This window comes from Dendropsophus ebraccatus, chromosome 8 (assembly GCF_027789765.1).
Source record: "Dendropsophus ebraccatus isolate aDenEbr1 chromosome 8, aDenEbr1.pat, whole genome shotgun sequence".
Taxonomy (NCBI): domain Eukaryota; kingdom Metazoa; phylum Chordata; class Amphibia; order Anura; family Hylidae; genus Dendropsophus; species Dendropsophus ebraccatus.
The window spans coordinates 55,315,513-55,339,826 of record NC_091461.1 but is presented as its reverse complement, the minus strand read 5'-3'; the positions used below and the strand labels follow the sequence as shown (position 1 = coordinate 55,339,826).

At 43.5% G+C, this 24,314-nt stretch overlaps 1 protein-coding gene and 1 long non-coding RNA gene across 2 annotated transcripts; both read left to right on the top strand.

The window, feature by feature from the left end:
• Positions 1–435: 435 nt before the first annotated feature.
• LOC138799360 (uncharacterized) lies at positions 436–21,877 on the top strand. Its single transcript, XR_011364246.1, has 4 exons — positions 436–614; positions 1,800–1,873; positions 17,815–17,870; positions 21,691–21,877. It is a non-coding gene; the product is annotated as an uncharacterized lncRNA (long non-coding RNA).
• A 71-nt stretch (positions 21,878–21,948) lies between these two features.
• On the top strand, positions 21,949–24,036 carry LOC138800034 (olfactory receptor 6F1-like). Its single transcript, XM_069981842.1, has one exon. It carries the CDS (start codon positions 21,949–21,951, stop codon positions 22,675–22,677), a length of 729 nt encoding a protein of 242 aa, XP_069837943.1. The 3' UTR covers positions 22,678–24,036.
• Positions 24,037–24,314: the final 278 nt, after the last annotated feature.

The following is a 24,314-nucleotide window of genomic DNA, read 5'->3' as shown; positions in this document are numbered from 1 at the left end:
ATTACACTAAGACAACTCTGTAATTACTTTAATTCTTAAGGATTCTCAGACCATCAAGTTGAGACATTTACTTAGTGGTGTCCATCCTGGTTATTCTTACTGTGGACATTTATGAGAAATCCACTTAATACGCCATACATGCCTGATAGATGTGGGCTCTACCTCAGGAGAATGTGAAGTATGGGGGTCCCCGGCCTGGTGAAGCATCTGGTGGTCACTACGTCCTGGTGGAGAATGGATAGAGGTGGCCATGCTTGTGTACAGCGCTCTCCATTTACTTCTTCAGGAATGATAGAAACAGCCCAGCTGTGGCATCCTTATTCTTCACATAGGTGCAGGTCTCATATGGTGGAAGCCATGTTTCCACATAATATAGGCGTATACTGAAGAATATGGGAGCTATGTATTTGTTTACTAGCCAGGTTCCTAGGAAGCCCAGTGTTCCTTTAATGGCAATATCATTTTTCCATGTACGTTTATATGCTTTATGTATGAACGTCATGTTGTGTTTCTTAGGAGCAGATTGGATCCTGGGGTGAGGAGCGCACAGTTAATGGATCCATAGGGTGTAAAGACAACACAACTGATGGTGGAGAATAAGTTGGGAGAAGCAGGTAGTAGTGGTCTCTGTCCACTGGCTCTTCTATAAATCTGTGGGGCTGCTAGAAAGAGATGATTGACAGTAGGGAAGTAAAGCTGCTACGGAGAGCTTCTCCATGTTCATTCTCCTGATTGGTTGGGGTATTTGCAGGATTTTGTGTCTTTCCACACAGCTGTGAAGAAGATAGTGGTCTTTTGTTAAAAGGGTTATCCAGCGAAAATCTTTTTTTTTTTTGCAAATCAACTGGTTTCAGAAAGTTATACAGATCTCCTTAAAGGGGTATTCTCATCTGGGCCTGTTACAACAAGCTGATCACTAGGGTCTGACTGCCCATCCACTGTTTGGAAAAACAGGGATCAGGGATAACAAACCCAGATGAGCATTAATAAAACTGATGCAAAGGAGACATCTCTGTATAAAATCTAAAGAAGAAGCAATATACACCACGAGGGAATCAAAATAAGAGACATCTCTGATCCACTCTTTATTAAAGGGGGTTATCCAGCGAAAATCTTTTTCTTTTAGATCAACTGGTGTCAGAAAGTTATATAGATTTGTAATTTACTTCTATTTAAAAATCTCAAGTCTTCCCATACTTATCAGCTGCTGTATGTCCTGCAGAAAATGTTGTTTTCTATTCAGTCTGACACAGTGCTCTTTGCTGCCACCTCTGTCCGAGGCAGGAACTGTCCAGAGCAGTAGTAAATTCCTATAGAAAACCTCTCCTGCTCTCTACAGTTCCTGTCTTAAACAGAGATGTCAAAAGAGAGCACTGTGTCAGACTAAAAAGAAAACATTTCCTGCGGGACATACAACAGCTGATAAGTATGGGAAAACTTGAGATTTTTAAATAGAAGTAAATTACAAATCTATATAACTTTCTATATAACACCAGTTGATCTAAAAGAAAAAGATTTTCGCTGGATAACCCCTTTAATAAAGAGTGGATCAGAGATGTCTCTTATTTTGATTCCCTCATGGTGTATATTGCTTCTTCTTTAGATTTTATACAGAGATGTCTCCTTTGCATCAGTTTTATTAATGCTCATCTGGGTTTGTTATCCCTGATCCCTGTTTTCCCGATCAGTGGATGGGCAGTCAGACCCTAGTGATCAGCTTGTTGTAACAGGCCCAGATGAGAATACCCCTTTAAGGAGGTCAGCCCACCATTGTAATCTATTTATTCATTGTTCCATAGGATCTGCTGTCCTTTTTGGCCCCAGAAACAACTCCTAAACTAGCTGATATATTTGTTGTGTCTCACACAGTGAGGTGAGTGTACAAGCTATTTCTCTTTGGTAGCAGCAATGTTATAACCTTAGATACAGTGAATTGACCTGTGTGAGCGGCATCTGATGCAGATCCTAGTAGTCAGGTGCCCCTGCTAGTCAGAGAACATTTCCATTACTTCCCTCCTCTATGAGACAATCCTGCTCTGTACCTAGTAGGGCAGGGTTAGAGGTCCTACGGTATAAAATGGTCTTTTATGTTACTTCATGTATATGTATTTTTCCCCCAAAGTCATTATAAGTGCATGTATTTGATTTCTATGGTGAGGAGTATTGGTTTGGGTTATGTAAATGACTTTTAGTGTTAGGTTTTGTTCACATCATGATTTGTCCCTCTGTTGCACCTGTATGTCAGCAACTTTCAAAACTTTCAAACTTTCAAAATTGTCAGCTTGCAGAGTCAGAGCCTGTGCCATATAGATTATATATTACAGAAATCACACTCTGGTTGTTGTTTTTCTTTATTTTAAATTTTTAATTACTTTATATTTTATTACTTCATTTTAAAAAATCTTGAAATCTCCTTCTTTTTCTTCTTCCTGTACTGTAAAGATCACTAGTAGTCAGCGCATTAACATCACAGGCAGGATAACAATGAAAGGTTGAGGATGGCTTCACACTGCCACACTGGAAAAACGCCAATATGAATGCCTTGGCGTTTTTTTGTTTTTTTTTAAATGCCAGTGGCCAGATGTTAATAGAGGTTTATGAAGTCAAGAGAGGTTTATGATTTTACCTACACACATGGCGTTTTCTTTTGGGGTGGCGTTTTTGAAGCTTTGTGGCAGTTTTATAAAACATGAGGTTGTATTTTTCTCGGCAAACTGTGGCATTTTTTCCCCAATGGAAGTCTTCTGCTCCACTAAAAAACTCCATATGCATATGCCTTTCTGTAAGAAAAATGCCACAGTCTGGTCACCGAGGGTAAACCTAATCGCCTGTGGACCAGGCATTGGTCAAGGGGGTGACAATCTTGTCCCCAGGGGGTTATCTTATTCCCCTGTGGGTCAGACTGTGCTCCATTAGAGGGAGGAGGGTTGAAGGGGTACTCCGGCAGGGGGGCTTTTTTTCAATCTGGCCGGAGATGAGGTGGCTGAGGGCAGCGACGTCCACTCACCTCCCCGGTTCCAGCAGCGGGGCTCGTATCGCGGTGGGATGCCTCCGTCACTGACTGGCTGAGCGGACTTGAAACGTCACATCTCAAGCCCGCGTCAGAGACCAGGAACCAGCCGGACAGCAGGGACCTGAGCGCCGCGATACGGCCCCGCCACTGGAACTGGGGAGGTGAGTGAACGTCGCTGCCCTCAGCCACCTCCTCCCCGGCCAGATCCAAAAAAAGCCCCCCCGCCGGAGTACCCCTTTCTTCAATCAGTGACTGAGCGAGGACACTGCTTTAGCCACTGTTTGGTTGAGATAACGCTTGTGCATCGTCATCTCAGCCAATAAGTGGCTGCAGCGATGTACTGGCTGCAGCGATGTACTGGCTGCAGTCGCTGATTCGCTGTTGTGACATTTGAAGAGCCAGAGCCCGGCACACTTGTGGCTCGGTGTGTCAGGCTCTGGTGAAGACTGAAGACGTCTGGGGCTAGTACAGTGATGACTAAACTTGACACACCAGCTGTTTCAAGACTACAATTCCCATCATACCTGGGCAGCCAAATCCATATCTTTGGTTGTTCAGGCATCATGTGTTTCCACCGCTGGAGTGTCAAGGTTAGCCATCACTGGGCTGGTATAAACAGGGCCCTCCTTCTCTTCCCCCCCCCCCCCCCCAGCACTATACCCATCTCAGCAAGGATAGAGGGCACATAACCCCCTTCCTTGCTGTGATGGGTATAGTGTGAGATCAATACAGACCTAGAGAAAAAGGAGTTGTTGCACCTCACACCCATGGCTTGCATTAGTGCCTCTCCGCTATATTTAAAAACCAACCCCAGGATGTTGGTATATAATTTGATCAAACTATATTGCCTCATGTACCCCTTGCAGGTCTTCTGGCCCACATGAGTCCCTACACTAAAACAACACAGTGCTGGTCAGGAACTGCAACTGGCTGCTATAGGAACTGTGACTGGTTGATATAAGAACTGTAACTGGTGGCTACAGTAACTTTAACTGGTTGCTATGGGAACTGTGGTTGCTATATGAGCTGTGACTGCAAACGGAACTTTGGTGTCTTTGACTGATTGCTGTAGAAATTGTGGTTGCTAAAGGAACTGTGCCTGGGTGTAACATGGTGACTTGTTGCTATATGGTCTATGATTGGTTGCTATTGGAACGGTAACTGATTGTTATAGGAACTGTGACTGGTTTCTGCAGGAACTGTGGTTGCTTTAGGAACTATGCCTTGTTATAGGAACTTTAATTGCTAAAGGAGCTGTGACTGGTTGCCATAGGACCTGTGGTTCCTATATAGACTGTGTCTGGTTTCTATAGGAACTGTTGTTGCAGTAGGAACTGTAAATTCAATAGCACAAGAAAAAACTATGGTACAGCAGGAAAAGCAGGTCCAGGTGCAGGTGAGGGAGGAGAAATAAAAACACAGCATACCATAAAGCTCCTATAACAAGCCACAGTTCCTACAACAACCAGTCACAGTTCCTATAACAACCATTCACTGTTCCTATAGCAACCAATCACAGACCATATAACAACCAGGCACAGTACCTATAGCAACCAAAGTTTTTTCTACAATAAAGCAAGAAGATGACACTTTTTAGTGAGGAGTATCACTCCTTATTACTTATGCTGGATACAATAGGAACTCTAGTTGCTATAGGAACTGTGGTTGCTATAGGAACTGTGACTTATTGCTAGAGCATTTATAATGAGTAGCTATAGGAACAGAGATTGGTTGCTATAGAAACTAAAACTGGTTGCTATAGGAACTGGGGCTAGTTGCTATAGGAACTGTAACTGGTGGCTCTAGTAAGTGGCGGTCTTTGGCACCAAGCACCCCAAGCGACCGCTTGGGGCCCCCAACATCCAAGGGGGCCCCCACGCCCCGCTCTTGTGCTCAAGACGGCTGGACAGGGCCGCTGCCCCGCTCGCTGCTGCCATCTGAACTGTAACTATGAGCACTCGTAATGAGCGCTCATAGTTACATGCAGCAGCACTGACAGGGCGGGAGCCATTGGCTCCCTTCCTGTCAGTCACTCTTGTGGCTGCAGAAAGTGTGTTCCCTGCGGTCACAAGTGGACGCTTTGTCCTTGTGGTGCCGGCGCTCCAATGACATCACTGGAGCATCGGCGCCAGGACAAGGGGAGTGCGGCCTCTTGTGATTGCAGGGAAAACCCTTCCTGCGGCCACAAGAGTGAAGAGAAGACGCCCGGACCCAGGTGAGTATAAGTGTTTGTTTTATTGCGTTATATACTATATGAGAGGGGGAGCACACAGGGGTCTGTTTAACTTGGGGAGCGCACATCGGGGGTCTATATAAATGGGGGGAGCACACAGGGGGGGCTATATAACAGGTGGAGCAGACAGGGGGGGCTATATATAACTGGGGGAGCACACAGGGGTTCTATAGACTACTGGGGCTTCACAGAGGGGTCTATATACTACTGGGGCAGCACACAGGGGTCTATATACTACTTGGGGCAGCAGAATGGGGTCTATATACAACTTAGAGAGCACTCAGGAAGTCTATATCCAAATGGGGGAGCACACAGGGGCTATATACTACTGGGGGAGCACACAGGGGGTCTATATACTACTGGTGGAAAACAAAGGAGTCTATATACAACTGGTGGTGAACACAGGGGGTCTATATACTACTGGGGGAACATACAGGGGGTCTATATACTACTGGTGAGGCACACAGGTGGTCTATATACTGCTGGGGGCAGCACACAGGGGGTCTATATATAACTGGGGGAGCACACAAGGGTCTGTATACTACTGGGGCAGCATACAAGGGGTCTATATAATACTGGTGGGGCACACAGGGGGTCTATATACTACTGGAGGAACGACACAGAGGGTTTATATACAACTGGAGGAGCACACAGGGGTCTATATCCAAGTGGGGGAGCACACAGGAGGTCTATATCCAAGTGGGGGAGCACACAGGGGGGCTAAATACCCCTGAGGGAGCACACAAAGGGGATATATACTAGTGGGGGAGCACACAGGGGGTATATACAACTGGGGGCAGCACACAGTGGGTATATACGACTGGGGGCAGCACACAGGGGGTCTATATACAACTGGGGCAGCACACAGGAGGTCTATATATTTCTGGGGGAGCAAAATATAACTAGGGGAACACACAGGGGTCTATATACTACTGGGGGAAGCACACAAGGGGTATATAGTACTGGGGGGCAGGACACAAGGGGTATATACTATTGGGGGCAGCACACGAGGAGTATATATTACTGGCGGTAGTGCACAAGGGGTATATACTACTGGGGGCAGCACACAGTGGTCTATTGTTGTGGAGCGTGTGTTGAGGGGGGGGGCCCTGACATAACTTCGCTTGGGGCCCCAGAAATGCCAAGACCGCCCCTGGTTACTATAGGAACTATGGTTGCCATAGAACGTGTGCCTGGTTGCTATATGAAGTGTGCCTAGTTGCTATAGGAACTGTGATTGGTTGCTTTTGGAGCTGTGATTGTTTGCTATGGGAACTGAAACTTATTGCTATAGTAGCTGTTATTGGTTGCTATTGGAAGCGATTTTGTTTGCTAAAGGAAGTGTAATTAGTTGATATAGGAACTGATTGGTTGCTATAGAAACTTTGGTTTTTGTTACAAATACTATACCGAATAGGTATAGGAACTGTTACTGTGAATTGCTGTGTCTGCAGTAACTTGTTGATATAGGGACTGTAACTGGTTGCTAAAGGATCCATGGCTAAATGCTTTAAGAACTGTAAATGGTGGCTATTGTAACTGTGAATAGTTGCTATAGGAGCTGTGGTTGCTATAGGAACTGAGCATGGTTGCTATAGTAACTGACCTATTGCTATATCAGGTTTAATTGGTTGCTGTAGGAACTGAGATTGGTTGCTAGAGATACTGTACCTGGTTGCTATAGGATCATGCGATGCCCTGGCCCCTGGGGGCCACTTCCGCAGTGCTGGTGTTATGAGCGGGCAATGACCGGGGCAGCTGCAGGGGTTATACTTGTCACGGTATAGGCCTGAGGGCGGCACAGCTGTAGAGCCGGTCTGTGGAATCTGCGGGTGATGATGGGCATGCGATTCTTCGCTGCACCTAGTCAGGGCACCAGTTAGTGGACACCAATGCCAGGGTTCAGTAACAGCGGTTTTATTATAGATGAGGTAACTAGTAGCAACAGTTCTGTCCGGATGCAACCGGGTATATAGCAGGCTTTGGCAAATAAAGCAGGAGTGGTGCTGCATAGGCTGTGAGAATACGTGCCGGATGATGGGAGTAGGAGTATGAGAGAAATAGCGTTGCTGGGTGGATTAGCTTGAGAGTAATACTTGCTGTGAATCCTTGCAGCGATGAGGAGAGATAACGGAATGACACCCAGATGAGAGAGAAGAATCCGGTCACTTGAGCAGGCAGATACAGCCGAAGACTTGAATACAGCAGCAGACTCAGTCACTCTTCTGAGGGAGAGGACAGAACAACACAACCTCCTTGCTTGAAAACAGGGGCTGAACTGACTTGTCAGCAGGAAGTGGGAGGTCACATGGTTGCTCCTGGCCAGAGCTAGTCGGCCATTGGAGGAACCATGGTTACAGGTCACGTGATCAACAGCCTTGCATACCACTGTACAATGCAATAATACACAGGAATACATGAGAATACACATGAGAATGCACATTACTAGAGAATACTAGGGGAAAACCAGCAGCAGTTGCAGTGCAAACACTTACCAGAACAGGCATTGACACAGCAAAAAAAATGGCCATAATAGGAGTAGTAGTCTGCATGTTCTGGGACACTGCAATCACACTATCCTTCTCCGCCTTTCACTCGAAGACTAACAGACAAACTGAAAGTCTTAAAGGAGAAGTCCGGCCAAAAGTATTTTTTAATATATTATTACTTATGGAAAGTTAGACAAATGCACATATACTGCTATTTCCCTTAATTTAGTAGATCATGGAGACGTCAAATTCTCTGAAATACCGTGACATCATGAACAAGGGTGTAATTCCTATGGAGTGTCCAGCAGGGGGCGTTTTATATATAGAAGTCAATTAATACCATTGACGTCTATATATAGTGCGCCCCCTGCTGGACACTCTATTGAATCAATGGATGTGTATGTAAAAATGTTATGTACAGTACGTTTTGATTGAATACATTTATAGAATACTTTGGGGAGCAAGTGTCCTTGCTCCCCAAAGTATCCCATAAATGTATTCAATGAATACATTGGGAGGGCACCGAGCAGGGAGGGAGAGAGGTGCTGGACACATATACACGGTACTACCACAGCCATCATCTGCTCATAGTATGAGCAGATGATGGGAGGAGTAGTACCAGGGCCATCACTAAATAGTATGTGTCCAGCACCAAGCAGGGAGGAAGGGGTAGCCGTATATGTGCATTTCCCATAATTAATGTACATTAGAAATTTGTCTAACTTTCCATAGGTAATAGCATATTAAAAAATACTTTTGGTCGGAGTTGTCCTTTAACCAATCTCTAGAGCAGTATCTCAGATGCTACGTCTCCAACTGCCAGGAAAAGTGGTCTGAGTTTTTACCCATGGCAGAATTCGCCCTCAACAATCATCTCAATTACTCAACACAATCGTCCCCCTTCTTTTGTAATTATGGGTTTCATCCTAAGTTCTCCTCTGTACCCCAGCAAGAAACTCAATCAGTTCTGTCATGAACCGGGCTGCATGCCTGGCTCCCAACACTGCTGGAGCATGCGCCCGGCCTCCTAGACATGCCAACAGCGTCCCTGACAACCGTCCTGGTGTCCCTAGCTACTGTGCGCCGTGGCCTAAGCTTCTCCGCCCTTCGGCCAGCCAGCGCAGCTGTCTCCTATGATTGTGTGCTGACTGCCGGCTGGCTCCACGGATGCCTTTTTCGCATATTTAAATTTATAGGGCAATGTATCAATGGAGACTCTTAAGTGAGTACTTCATTGGATTTTTTCACCGATCTTCTTGAGCTCAGTGATTGCTGTGTTTTGTTGACTGAGCCGTCAATTGCCTTTAAACAAACTTTATTGTTTGTCCAAACTACAGATCAGAGCACTAACATTCACAGCAAAGTTTTTGATTGGATACACATAGCCGAACACGTGGGTCCATGCAGCCGAGCACTTATTTTGTAAATTTAGCATCCAGTTTATTTGTAGTTCCGAAACAATTTTTTTGGTATGTGGGCTAACAGACTTACAGGATGTTGTAATTTCAGATTAAGGGAACTTTTTATTACTCCTAAGGGGGCGTTAAATTAGTACACAGACAAATTATGGAGATGGAAGGCGTTAGGTAGTTCTAAACTAAACAAATTGTATTCGAATTTACTATTAAGTCTCATTTTCCCATAGTCACTTAAGTTTATGTCCAGAATCTTCATGTGTGTTCTTTGCAAGCACTGATATGCTATTAGTTGTTGTTTTAATGCTGATTGCATTCTGGTTTGTATAGTGGTCTTTCTATAGTGGTCTAAATTATCAATGCATGATAATTTAGGTGGAATGGTTGCGCTTATTTGTGAGGATGAGCATTTATACTTGAAATCTGTGGGCATATTTGAGTTGTCTAGCATGGTGTTTAATTATATCCATTAATGTTTTTGTTAATAAATGGTATTGTAAAAGAAGAGTGTTGGCACTGGATACTTTGCACCGCAGAATAAACTTAGATTCTGTGCAATGTTTCACTATGTGGTCCTAATAGAGTTGTGAGGTTTTTTTGTACCAGCGTGGAATAACTAAATTACAAGATATTGTAATTCAAGGCTATGGAAAGGTTACAGGTTCCTTTTCCTCCAATATGTGGGGCATAGGTAATATTACAATTTTAAAGATGAAAAGGCAGGCTGTAGGGGAGTAGTGTTTTACAACCTTTTCCAAAGAAAAAAAAACCTCAAGGCACCCCTACCAAATAATGTTCTACAAAATATAAAATAATTAATTTAGTGACTCACAGGTGATGTCTTCTTTTATCTGAAGTGTTCACTCTCCATTTCCTTTCCATATAGTTATGTGGGTTGCCCCCTGTATGTAGGACGCCCTCTTGTGCCCCATATAGTGATAATGCCCTGTGCTGTGCCATATTCATATATTAATATTGCCCCCTGCTGTGCCCCATATAGTAATAATGCCCCCTTGCTTTGCTTCTTCTTTATAGTAATGCCCCTGCTGTGTCCATCCATGTAGTAATAATGCCCCATATAGTAAAAATGCCCCCGTTGTGACCCGCATAGTAATAATGCCACATGCTGTGTACCCTCATATAGTAGTAACTACCCCCTGCTCTGCTATTCCCCCATAGTAATAATGCCCTGCCCTGCTGTGCCCCCATAGTAATGATGCCCCTGCACATTTGTCCCCCATAGAATAGGCTCCCTGCCCTGCTGTGCCCCCTAGTAATTATGCCACCTGCCCTGCTGTGCCCCCATAGTCAATGCCCCCTGACCTGACATGTGCCCACACAAACACTCACCTAATTTCGGGCATGGAGAGGGTCTTCCGGCCTCTAGCCTGTGTGCCACAGGGACGGACCTTCCAGCAAGCTTGACATCAATATCATTGTGCCTGCTGGAGAGGTCACATCCCAGCCTCTAATAGGCTGTTGGCATGAAGTTCCTTCAGCCAATGAGAAGGAATGGAGGATCTGGATGCTGACAGCTCCCAATCCTCCATTCTCTGTATTCTAATGTTCAGCCCGGCATTTTAATGTTCGCATTATAGTGAGAGGGCTGAACAATAAAGTGAGTGTGGCATCCCTAGAAGCTGTGGGGCTGCAGCTTCTATGGATGTTTATAGTGAACATGCTCACCGGAATCCCACAGCACCCCTGGCAGGTTCTCATGGCACCCCAGTGTGCTGTAGCACCCCAGTTGGAAACCACTGCCCTATGTAGTTCTGAATAGTTTTTTCATAACCACTTATTGTTATATTCATATTCATGTCCTTTGCAAGCATTGATATGCTGTTGACAGTTGTTTGAACTTTGACTGCAAAAGTGTGTGACATCTGTGCCGCTATAAGTGCTGCTACACAGACGTCTATATACTGCTAGGCATTGGAGCAAAATTTTAGCACATCAGGCATAAACAATCAACCCTAAATAGCATGTGTGCAGGTACAACCCCTGCGATGCCTATACCTACGCCATTGGGCATGTCCCTACACTGCTTGGCACTGTCTACTTTGGATATTTTCAGACTGTGCCCCCATCAGGAAATGCCCTCATCTGGAGACAGTCAGTTGGCTATGATGTCAAACAATGCACCATGTACAGTGTATATTAGAATCTTTGATCTATGGCGTGAGGAGAGATCACTTCAGGTTATACTTAAAGCGACTCTGTACCCACAATCTGTCCCCACCAAACCGCTTGTACCTTCGGATAGCTGCTTTTAATCCAAGATTTGTCCTGGGGTCCGTTCGGCAGGTGATGCAGTTATTGTCCTAAAAAACAACTTTTAAACTTGCAGCCCTGTGTCACAATTGGCGTGGCCTAGAGTGTCTATGCCCTAGGCTTGCACCGCCTCTCCGTCTTCCCCTCCCCACCCTTTTCACCAATAGGAACACCCCTGGGCAGCATTTCCTGTTGGTGGCTGTCGTGGTAACAAGATGTCCAGGACTTTGTCAGAGCATGTGAGACCTGTGCCAGGGCAAAGACCCCTTGGTCACTCCCTGAGGGTCTGTTACACCCACTTCCACTGCCCAGTAGGTCTTGGTCTCACTTGTCCATGGACTTCATAACAGATCTTCCTCCCTCCCAAGGGAGAATAGTCTGGGTTACTGTAGATCCTTTTACAAAAATGTGCCACTTGGTTGCGTTGAAAAAACTACCCAATGCTAAGACACTTGCTAATCTGTTTGTATGTCATATTCTTCGACTCCATAGTATTCCTGCTAACCTTGTGTCAGATAGGAGAGTACAATTTGTATCGAGGTTCTGGAGGGCATTCTGCAACAAGTTGGGTATCACATTATTCTTCTCCTCCGCCTTTCACCCAGACACTAAGGGTACTATTACAAGAAGCGATTTTTCGACGATCAACAATTAACAATAAAGATCTCAAACGACCACTATGGGCGAACGACCTGAAATCGCTCACCCAATTACACAGAACGATGATCGTTACTTATGATCATTCATGCGGTCGTCTTGTCGTCACTATTGCGTTCGTCGCTACTGGGAACGACCAAACGACGTCTTATTCCATGCGAACGATTTGTGAACGATCATTGATAAAAATAGGTCCAAATTCTATTAAACGACTAACGATTACTCGTTGGGTGTTTAATGGTCGTTTAATTATCTGCAATTATCGTTCAAATCCGAACAATCTAACGATTTTTCGAACAAAAATCGTCACGTGTAATAAGGCTCTAAGGGACAAACTGAAAGGCTTAAGCATTTTCTAGAGCAGTATCTCAGATACTACATCTCTGATTGTCAGGAAATGTGGTCTTTGCATAGAGGTCTGGGGCTGGGACTCCAGACTCCATAAATATCCTCCCCTGTGTGTCCTTCCTTGCCTTCGATAGAGCCTCAGTACCTGAGTGTCCCTTGACTTAGCATTTGTATCCTGATTGTATTCCTGGTTTCCTGATTTCTGGCTTGGCTTTTGAATTTTCTTCTGACTCCGATTTTTTAATGCTCCGACCGTTTGTTATTGACCTGGACCGTTCACCCTCTGACTATTGTGTTTTGTCTGTCTTGTCTATGTTTTGTATTACACCTGTTCAGGCCAAGGACTGTCACCCAGTTATTCGCTGCCTAACAGGCCTAAGAAGAAAGGCACTGATGCTCTAGGCCCTGCCTCAGTGATACAGGCCCACCAGAATAAAAGTTGTTTTTAGCTCGAATATCGGCCCCAGGAGAAAGACAGACCCCAGGACTGGACATGTCTTGATGAAGATGGCAAAATGGTAACGGTGCTTTAAGAGGGCGGCTTGGCAGTACAGATTTGCTTTAATTTACTGCATGTCATGGGAAATGTTAGTAAATATCAATAAAGTATAATTTAACATTCCATTATTAGATGCAAACTGTGGGGAATCTTTCCATGTGGACGTATCTAGCAGAGGTAAAGAAAAATTCATGTCATCCCTAGAGGCCATCATATATTATCTCTGTGAGGAATACAGCTAATTATATTGTAAACAGGCAGCTTTATTGTTATATTTTATTCCTCTGGTGAGTTGAGCATTGGGAAAAACAAATGTATATAAATCTTCAGTAAAGAATGCGCTAGAGAGCCCAGGCTCAGGTTACTGGCTTGCAGGTAAAAAAATATTTTACATAAGAAACTGCAGTTAGATGAATAATAATTATAATTTTATATTAAACTGTATATAACAGCAATCATAAATAGACAGCAGCACTTCAATATTGGGGAAAAATGTTTTTATTCGTCCCTAAGCAAACAATATGTGGCATTTCAGATCATCAGTAGAGCTTTTATGTGTGAACATAGCCTATTTTTGATTGCTGTATAGGTTATACTAGTGGAGCTAGGTGTGGAATGCTAGCACCGACTACGTTTATTTTATTTGTAATGTATTTTTTCATTTCTGCATATCTAAAATTTAAATAAGAAAAAATAAAGAAATATACAATATAGAAATTCAGAAAAGTATAAAATAATCATATAGAAACAAAGGGCCTTAAAGCAACTCTGTACCCACCAAACCACTTGTACCTTCAGATAGCTACTTTTAATCCAAGATCTGTCCTGGGGTCCGTTCGGCAGGGGATGCAGTTATTGTCATAAAAACAACTTTTAATCGTGCAGCGCTGTGTCTAACGGCCGGGCTTACATTTGTATATGCATTAGGCTGGCACATCCTCTCTGTCCTTCCTCCCCACCCTCCTCATCATTAGGAATGATCCAGGAAGATTTACTGCTGTTTGAGCTTTGCACAGGTGTATTAACGATCCAGCCCATGTTCATTATACACACAGGTGGGGAATAGGAAGCAATCTGCCTGGGCATTCCTAATAAAGAGGGTGGGGAGGAAGGACAGAGAGGGTGTGCCAGCCTAATGCATATACAAATGTAAGCCCCGGCCGTTAGACACAGCGCTGCAAGATTAAAAGTTGTTTTTATGACAATAACTGCATCCCCTGCCGAACGGACCCCAGGACAGATCTTGGATTAAAAGCAGCTACCTGAATGTACAAGTGGTTTGGGGGGGTCAGATTGTGGGTACAGAGTCGCTTTAATAACCATGTCAGGAGGCAGCTGCAGTAGTGCTCGTCCTGAGCCATTTATCACCTTGCACTTGATTCCTGAGTAACAGGCTTTTCCTGCCCGTCAGATTTGGTTCTGGAGGAGGGGCTGGAGTCCCTGCTTTAATCTCTTTCTTGGTACAGGACTTTAACCCCTATGTAACTACCACCCCCACCATGTTCCAGTTGTCTGTTATAGTCTTCATTTGGAGTGACTAAGCTAGCTATCTCTTGCTATTTACTTTGTCTGATACCTTGTTACTAGACCTTGGCTCTCGTTCTCCTGACTGTCCCTCTGACCACTGACTTTGTACTTCATTGCCTGATAGTTATTGACCTGGCTTGCTGACCTCTCTATTACTGTGTATTTCGTTTGTCTTGTCTCCGTCTTGTGTTTGCACTGATTCCATAGCAGTTGCAGTCTTCAGGTTGGGGCCGGCCTGTTAGGGAGTCGGGTTCCCATAAGGCAGGGACAGTAGGTGGGAGCAGGGTCAGGGCTTCACCTAGTCTGTGCATTCTGTGTGTCCCTGACCAGTTCCTCACAAACCAGCTACATTTTTCAGTATTTATCTCTTTACTTGAGCAGCCAAAGCCAGCCGTTTCATAGTAGAAATGTACAAGTATAATCATTATTTTCGTCTGTCAATGTTACGATACGGCAGACTTTCCCAAAATTTCTTTTTTTAGATTTTACCGTTAAAGCATTAATGTTACCATTAAATAACCTATTAAGTTAATTCTTCAGGGTTTGAATGTTCTATTTTATCCATGTAATGTATGTGCTATAAATTTTTTGCTAAATAATTATTTTACTTATCTGCTACATTTTTTTTTACAGTATTTATTTTTATTATACCATTTTATAAATATCATAAATCTTTATTTTTCCCATCCAGAAAGGCCTGTTCTTATTTAATGCAGGGTATGTTCTGAGCCCCTATGACTTTTTTTTTATTTGTCTGTATATGGGGCTATATGAGTGCTCATTTTTACACCATGATCTATTGTTTTTATTGGTAACATTTTGGTTTAGATGGGACTTTTTTTTGCCATTTTCACTTCTGTTTTATGCAGTTTCCCTGCAAACTTAATAACATTATATTTTGAAGCAAATCGGAGCCCCCCACCCAAACGTATTCCACCATTGTGTAGTTTTCAATAAAACATGCAAATTCCTGGCATCTAAATCTGTGGTGGTGCTGGCATTTTCAGGGGGAAAAAAAAGACTATTTCTGGACAGCAGGATCAAAGAGGCAGGGCATAGAGCTGGTGTGTCCTAGGCCTACAGCACCTCTCTGCACCTCTTCTCTCCAGATATTCCCCCAGACATAATAGAGCATCCAGGCCAATCCAGACCTGGGGCTTATATGAAGAGGAGAGGTGGGAAAGAGGCACAGAGAGGTGCTGCAGGCCTAGGGCATGGCAGATCTAGGCCCTGCATCTTTGACCCTGCTGTCCAGAAATAAAAGTATTTTTTTCTCGAAAATACAGATGCCAGCACAGATTTGGACCCCGGGAATGAACATTTTTATTGAAAGCTTCACTTTAGTCACTCAGACTATTCTGCACAAGGAATACCAAATATGTTTACTCTTTGTTTTGTCTACATTTTATATTAAATTTAGGAAAAGAGGAATGATTTGAATTTTTATAAGTGTTTATAAGGTTATCCAGTGCTACAAAAACATGGCCACTTTTGCCCCACTCTTGTCTCCAGTTCAGGCGTGATTTGCAATTAAAGGGAACCATTCACCCCGTGGCCCCCGGCAGAAACTGACATACAGTGACATAAAGGTCAATATACTTACCACATTGCTCCTGGTCCCGTCCCGGATCCCGTTGTTGACACGGAGAAATCGCCGATTCTTCTTCTCCCGCCCATTATGGTAATGAGCTGAGATGAGTCCAACGTCCATAGGAAACGACGGATGAGTCCAACTTATTCATGAGGTCCTCTTCTCGTCGCCGCCCATCCACGCCTCCTGGAACTTGATTGACGTCTTCAGTCTTCAGTCTTCTGCCGAATTCCCGCGCAGGCACCGCTGCGATGGTCTCGTCACCTCTTCTGCGCCTGCGCGGTAAACAGGATACGTGTTCGAGCCAATTGGCGCACGCGCAGTAAACAGTGAAGCTGCGGAGCGGCTCCAATTGTGAACTGCGCATGCGCCGAAAACGACTGTCACGGCGCCTGCGCGGGATCCGGCGAGAAGAAAGAAGACGAGGAGGAAGAGGACCCGGCGTCAATCAAGTGTCGGAGGCGGGGAGAAGGCTGGACTTCGGACCCGGCGGCGCTCATTACCATAATGGGCGCGAGAAGAAGAATCGTCGATTTCTCCGTGTTAACAATGGGCTTCGGGACGGGACCGGGAGCGATGTGGTAAGTATATTGACCTTTATGTCACTGTATGTCAGTTTCTGCCGGGGGCCACGGGGTGAATGGTTCCCTTTAAGCTTCATTTACTTCAATGGAGATGAGTTTCAAACCCCAACCAATCTAGAGACAAGACTGGTGCAAAAGTGGCCATGTTTTTGTAGCATTGGATAACCCCTTTCATGCAACACTATTACATTCAATTTATCAGATAGGCCACCTGAGGCAGACTCATAGCAGAGACCTAGTAAAGGTCTTCACCTGCCATATTAATTGATCAGCAACCCACAGTTGTGCTGCAGGGGTGCTAATCAGTCACCTGATACTGTATATATCTTAGCAATGTAATTCTTTTAATTTCATAAAAAGTAAGATTTTCTTTCATGCCCCCAACATGTGAATCCAGACCTCTTTGAAAACATGACAAAATTCTGCTGGCCTTAGGAGCAGCTGATTGGCATTGTATGCTGCTATATCATCTGTGAACTACACCCAAATGCTTCTCTAGTAGTGACTCTTCCAGTTTTGTTTAATCTAGGATCATAGCGAAGGATTGGATATCATATTGAGGCTGGGTTCACACTACGTTTTTACAATCCTTTTTTTCATCCGTATTTTGCAAAAAACAAATGCATTCATGTGCATCTGTTTTGATCTGTTTTTCCATTGACTTCCATTCTAAAAAAAATGGATCAAAATGGATCCGTTTTTTTTTAACGGTCACAAAAATGAGGTCGACTGCTTTTTGTGTCCGTAAAAAAACTGATGTTTTTTTAAAATAATGGAAGTCAATGGAATAACGGATCAAAACAGATGCACACAAATGCATATGTTTTTGTCTTCCGTTTTTTTTTGCAAAAAGAACGGATAAAAAAAAACTGATTGCAAAAATGTAGTGTGAACCCAGCCTAAGCTTTTTTTCTTTTTTAGAGAGGGAAAATGTATATAAGCACATACATTATAACCATACTATTATACTGTTATCCAACTATTTTTACGCTAACTGAAAGCTTGCACCAACATCCATACACAACAAAAGGAAGTATTTAGAAGCCATAGCACCACTTCAAATGTTTTATACTCTTTTTTTGCAAATTGCAACACACTATAAATAAACCCCAGTTACTTATACTGTAATGATGGGAACAGTGTATGTAGCGTCTGATGAAATAACATGCTCTTACTTTCATCTGCAGACCCCCATTATAAAACTTCCTTTCCACATCAGTATTTCATGATGGACTTCACAGAGGTAAAACCTTATGTCTTTGTCTCAAAGAATAGGCTTCTATATGACTCATAGGCCTCAGTCTGTTTGAAAGCATTGTGTAAAATATTACAAACCATAGGATTTACGCACACTACTTTTTAATCATTCCACCTTTGACTAAGAAAATGCATTAAAATGCAACAAGAGCTCAGCATTATGACTCAGCATGTCTCTGTGGTCTATGCCTTTATCACCCCTGGAAGAACCTGGTTAAAGGGTTTATCCAGGGTTAGAAAAAGCACAGCTAGTTTATTGCAAAAACAGCAAAACCCCTGTCCTCGGGTTGTGTGTGGTATTAAAATTCAGCTCCATTCACTTCAATGGAATGGATCTAAAACACAATGCCTAATCTAAAGGGAGGAATAGTGTTGAGCGTAAATGCCACTACTAAAGGGGTAGTGCGGCGCTCAGAAATTATTCACAGAATAACACACATTACAAAGTTATACAACTTTGTAATGTATGTAATGTCTGTGAATAGCCCCCTTCCCCGTGTCCCACCCCCCCACCCGTGTTGGTTGGTGTTGGTGCATTATACATTACCTGATCCGTGTCGAGGGCCGTCCGCCATCTTGTGCCAAATGTCATCTTCGGACAGACGGCCGAGTCGCTGCCGCCCGTCCCCCCTCTGCCGCGTCACAACTGTGTTTAGCCGCGATTGGCTGAGCACAGTTATGCTCAGCCAATCGCGGCTGAGCATCGAATGACGCTGCAGAGGGCGGCCGGCATTTGGGACAGTCGGAGCTGTTCGCCGGCCGCTTGAAGAAGACGTCACTCGCTGAAGATTGGAGACTGGTGTCGGCACGTGACAGGTATGTATAGCGCACCACACTTCCGGGTACACGGGTGGGGGTGGTGGGACACGGGGAAGGGGGCCATTCACAGACATAACATACATTACAAAGTTGTATAACTTTGTAATGTGTGTTAGTCTGTGAATAATTCTTTACCGCCGCACTACCCCTTTAAGTGAACCATGTACAACAATGTACTGTATAGTAAAAAAATAAAAAAAAACATACAGTACAGCATATGCATACAGACAATATCAGGAAAACAACAGATCACATGTACCTATGTATCTATACTTTGATGTTTGCTAGGGGAGGAAGGACTAGGGGGCAGCTTTACTTATTGGGGGAAGCTCTACCTACTGTGTGGCAACACTTATCTACTTCAGCAGCTCTACTTACTACGGGCAGCTCTACTTACTGGGAAGTAATGAAATACTTACTAGGGACAACCCCTACTAAGGGGCACCTTAGGCATTATTACTATTTGGGACATTATGAGTTCGGCAAAGAAAAGTATGGTGTCGAAAAAGTACAGAGACCTAAGATGTTTGTCCAACAAAGATGTAACTGCACTGTAATCATTCCATTGTCACTATATGAGAGTCATGCTGGTATAGTGTTTTCACTCAGTAGCAGTTTGGTGGTAATAGTCATTATAATGTGGTAATACGTAGTCAGTGTGTGCTGGTATTATTTGTTCTTTGTATAGTGGATTATTGGCTTTGATATACTGGGTTTTATTCAGTAATAGTTTGTTGATATTTATTTATTTATGGTGTTAATAAATGGTGGGGTGGTATTATTTGTGCATTGTATAACATTGTTATTAGTAATATTGGCCTTGGTATACTGGGTTATATGCAGTAATTGTGTCATGATAATATTTAGTCACTATGTGATAGTAATATGTGGTTATGGTGTGGCAGCACTATTTGACCTTTATATAATGTTAGGCTTAGTAAAGTGGGTTTTGTTAAGTAACAGTACAATGGTAATATGTTTGATGATATTTTTTTACTGTATGATTATTATATAGAGCTATAGGAGGAGAATTGTCAAACATGGTGTAAAGTGAAACTAGCTCAGTTGCCTCTAGCAACCAGATTCCACTTTTTATTCCTCACAGATTCTGGAAAATGAAAAGTCGAATCTGATTGGTTGCTAGGGGCAACTGAGCCAGTTTCACTTTACACCATGTTTGATAAATCTCCCCCATAGAGTCTACGGATCCGAAGTGGATTTCTCGCTGCGAATTCACAGCAAGATCCGCTGTGGATCCCTGCCCTGTACACATACGGGCCAACAAACTCGCAGCGGGATGCACATCCAGCTGTGAGTATGTTCGCAGTCCGCCCCATTAACTCCCTAGCCGCCAGAGCGTATGCCTCACCTGCTCCCCGCTCCGACTTGCTTCGGGGCTCCCGGAGTCTTCACGTCCCGCTCAGCCAATCAGTGTGCTGCGGTGGGGCAGCGCACTGATTGTCCAAGCGGGATGTGCCGGAAGCCCCGAAGCAAGCCAAAGCGAGGGGCAGGTGAAGTATGCGCTCCGGCGGCGGAGGGCATGCTGCGGAAATACAGCGGGATGTGCATCCCGCTGCTAGTGTGTTGGCCCGTATGTGTACAGGGCAGGGATCCACAGCGGAGAAATCCGCTGAGGATCCGTTACGTCGGGAGGCATTAGGAAACGAGAGGAGAGGAAGATAATTTGAAAAATCAAGTTAGGGGTGGGCAGTTAGAGCAGTTAGGCAGTTACAGATCAGTTACATTTTTAGTTCAAACATTTTTATTTCTCATCACAGTTAAATACAGCGCATACAAATTAAGGGAAGTCATAGCTGTTGCATATTCGCTGCACACCGTTAGTATCAAACAATACATGAAGTACAGGATGACAAAGATTTTCATTTTACATTTGTTATACAATGAGCTCAACGGCCAAAAAACAAACTATTAGGCCAACAAGGCCAACAGTACCTACAGCTTGCCCCACTGAGACAGGTATCAATCCATGCTTAATCCTACATCTTACTGAGAGCGGAGCTGGTCTATTTGTGCCATGCTTTTGCACATTCATCAGATGAATGATTATAAGCTGCTAGGGATTGCTCAATACAGTGGACATGGGCAATAGAACAGATAAGTTCCAATTTCCCTGGGTACTGAGTGGACTTCCAGTACCTCCTAATAGCGACTGACTGCAGCGTACACATGATGGCTCTGATCTTTGAATCAACTGCTGACACAGACTTTTAGAGCCTATGGCGGCAGTATGATCTCATCCTTATTACAAAAGATAGCAACCTTGGGGGTACTCGACTGGAACAACTCATCACATGGGGGTACTTGGCTTGAAAAGGTTGAGAAACACTGCTCTAGAAGACCAATTATCAATGCAATTTTGTGTGGTTGTCTCTGAGGCTAGGTTCACACATAGGGGAAGATTTATCAGGACTGGTGTACCAGTATGGCAGTTTTAAATAAAAAGCTGCCCACTTTTCCCCAGCTGGACTTACAAAGAGGTGCATGCCTCTTAGTACAGCTAGCTGGCTGGTGCAGGCATTGCGCAAGAATCTCCAACTGCTCAGAACAGATGTAGATTTTTGTCTGGTTTACACCAGTTCCCAGGCGTAAACCTTAATAAATCAGGTGTTGGAGGAGGCCACATCTCCTCCTTGCCTTGCAGCCCCTCACCTGCCCATCAGGCAAGCAGGGGATACGACCGGCATACACCATGGACAAGGGACAAAACTACCCTTTTTCTGTGGCATGTTAGTTAATCTCCCCAAATGTTTAATTAGCATTAATTGGCGCTAAAATATTGCCTTCTTTGCAGCCATTTTGATGGAATTGTGGCAAAAATAGCAATATTTTACCACAATTGCGTATTTTAAAGCAAAATAGCGTTAATTAATGCTCATTACGTTATTTTTATGTAGATACTAAAATATACATTATATGACTTTTTTGTGCTCTATTTTAATCCAATTTACAAATGTGTTATTTTGCAGTCCCACCCGTTTGCAGGATGTGCATTGGAGAACAGAAGCTGGGCAGACGGGTTCCTGCTCCTTGGATTGACTAATGAAAGGGACATAAGCATCTTGCTCTTTATTTTTTTTCTGATGATCTACATGTTGACCCTTTTGGGAAACATAACCTTAATTTCACTAACTCAAACTGACACCAATTTAGGAACCCCCATGTATTTTTTCCTAACTAACTTTTCTTTCCTTGAGCTAGGTTATACAGCAGTCACTGTACCCAGAATGCTCTTTGATCTTCTCTCTGGAAACAAGACTATTTGCTTTATAAGTTGCCTCACTCAGATGTATTTCTTTTTTCTTTTTGGCACCACAGAATTCTTTATTCTGGCTCTAATGGGATTTGACCGTTACCTGGCCATCTGCCATCCGCTCCATTATGCCAACATTATGAACAAGCGATTGTGCTACCAGCTAGTTTTTGGATCTTGGATAAGTGGATGTATGGTCCCAACCGTACCCACAATTGTACTCTCTCGAAAGCCATTTTGTGGGTCAAAAATCATCAACCATTTTTTCTGTGATGTTGGACCTCTGGTAAAGCTCTCGTCTCCCGACACTCTCTTCTTGGATATTTTTGTCTTTATGATTTCTGCTGTTATCGTCCTTGGTTCTTTACTGCTTGTTACCTTTTCCTATGTCTTCATCATATTTGCCATTCTACGAATATCTTCATCTTCTGGACGACACAAAGCTTTCTCAACATGTGCTTCCCATTTTTCTGTTGTGACTATTTTCTTTGGAACTGTGATATTTATGTACATCCGACCATCCTCTGGAGAAAATTTTGAGATGGACAAGGCTATATCCATCTTTTACTCTGTTGTTACACCTGCCCTAAATCCTCTTATTTACAGTCTGAGAAATAATGAGGTAAAGAAAGCATTGATAAAAGCTTTTCAAGGAAAAAGAAGCTATTGGAAAGATTTGGGAGTTGTAACTGTAGGACTCTAGCGCTACTGAACAGTGCTATCACTATGCAGAGCAAGGTCCTGACCACCCCTCCCTGAGTACTGTATATACTGTGTATCCTGAAAACCTCTGCAGAGGGAGCAATCACCACTTGCTCTGTTCTAGTAGTCTGTGCTGGCAGCGCTAGAACAGAGTTCCCGACACAAACGGTAGTGGCAGCAACTTTTTTGAAGTTATATATAAGTAATATAATATTATTAACCCCTTCACGTCAGCCATACAGCTATATAAATTCCTGCTGCACATACCCTGTGCAGCAGGAATGTATATAAGGGGTTTTAATGTGTGCAGGGCTTTTCAATGCCATCGGCCCTGCACTGCATACTGTCCCCAGAACCGGAAATGACAGCTAGGCCGCGGTCCTGCAGATGCCTGTCATTAACCCCCTTAAACACTGCGATACACAGCGATCGCAGCGTTTAAGGTAGTCAGTGATAGGACAAGGACCTGTCACTGACTGATCAGGACCCTGCAGCATGGCTGTTGGGGTCCCAATCACTTGTACCGTCATGTACTTGTACCTGTCGCATCTTCAATCTGTTCATAGAGTCTGCTCTCAGGCAGACTCCATGTACAGATCCACGATAATACTGATGGCTATGCTATGGCATAGAATTCATTAGTATATGGAATCTGAGCATTGTGTATATAAATACCCTAAGGGAATTATTTAAGAAATTTAAGATTTTAAGCGTGTTTGCGGATCCTTAAAATGAAGGTACATTTTAAACTTTTTTTTTTAGCAACTCTAAATTACATAGACAAAATACTTAGAGAACCTGAGATGCTAAACCACCATTATGTCTATACACAGCTGAGGTTTAATGTCCCAAAACTGATGCTATGAAATCTGCCTGGCTACTAATTCACAGTTGTGCCAATGAAGCTGATGGAAGTACACCTCGCTTCTGTGTTCATTCATAATGACGCAAGGTGTATTCTCATTTGCAGTTTGTAGAAAAAGGATCAACATTTAGACATTGTGAAAAAATGAACTGTTATTTGAGACCTACAGAAACCATCATGTTCATTACATCAAGATGGGGGATACAGAGAATAACATCATAACCAGAAAGAACAGTTTTTTGCACAAGAGAAACACATGAATAAACATTAAAAGTTACCACAGCGCCATCTGGTGTTGGTTCAGTATACTTCTTCCAGCAGTTAATAAATCTGTAGCTGTCATTCATACTTCAATATCCTTGCCTCTAGGCGGACAAGGGACTTCATCACTTATGATTGGTGGGAGTCCTAGTGGATAGACCTCCACCAATCAGACAGAATATGTCATACATTTTATGAAAAGATTTTAAAAGACATGGCCATGTAAGATCCCCACAGAATGGCAGCAGGAAGAGATTTAAAAACAAAATATAAAAAAGGCAATGTCAACGTCAATTCACATTCCAAATTACTGACACTGTTAGATAGGTGTTAGAAAACAAACGCTATGTGTCATATAGCCATCTGTGCTGGCAAAAAATTATTCTATATAATAGTCATAGAGGCTTTGCTGAGTGGACCAAACTGTAACATCTCCTTACCCCCTCCTTCTATACCTATCCACAGCAGATTTAATGGTGTAGATTGGATGCTGTGTTCAGTTACTTAGCTAC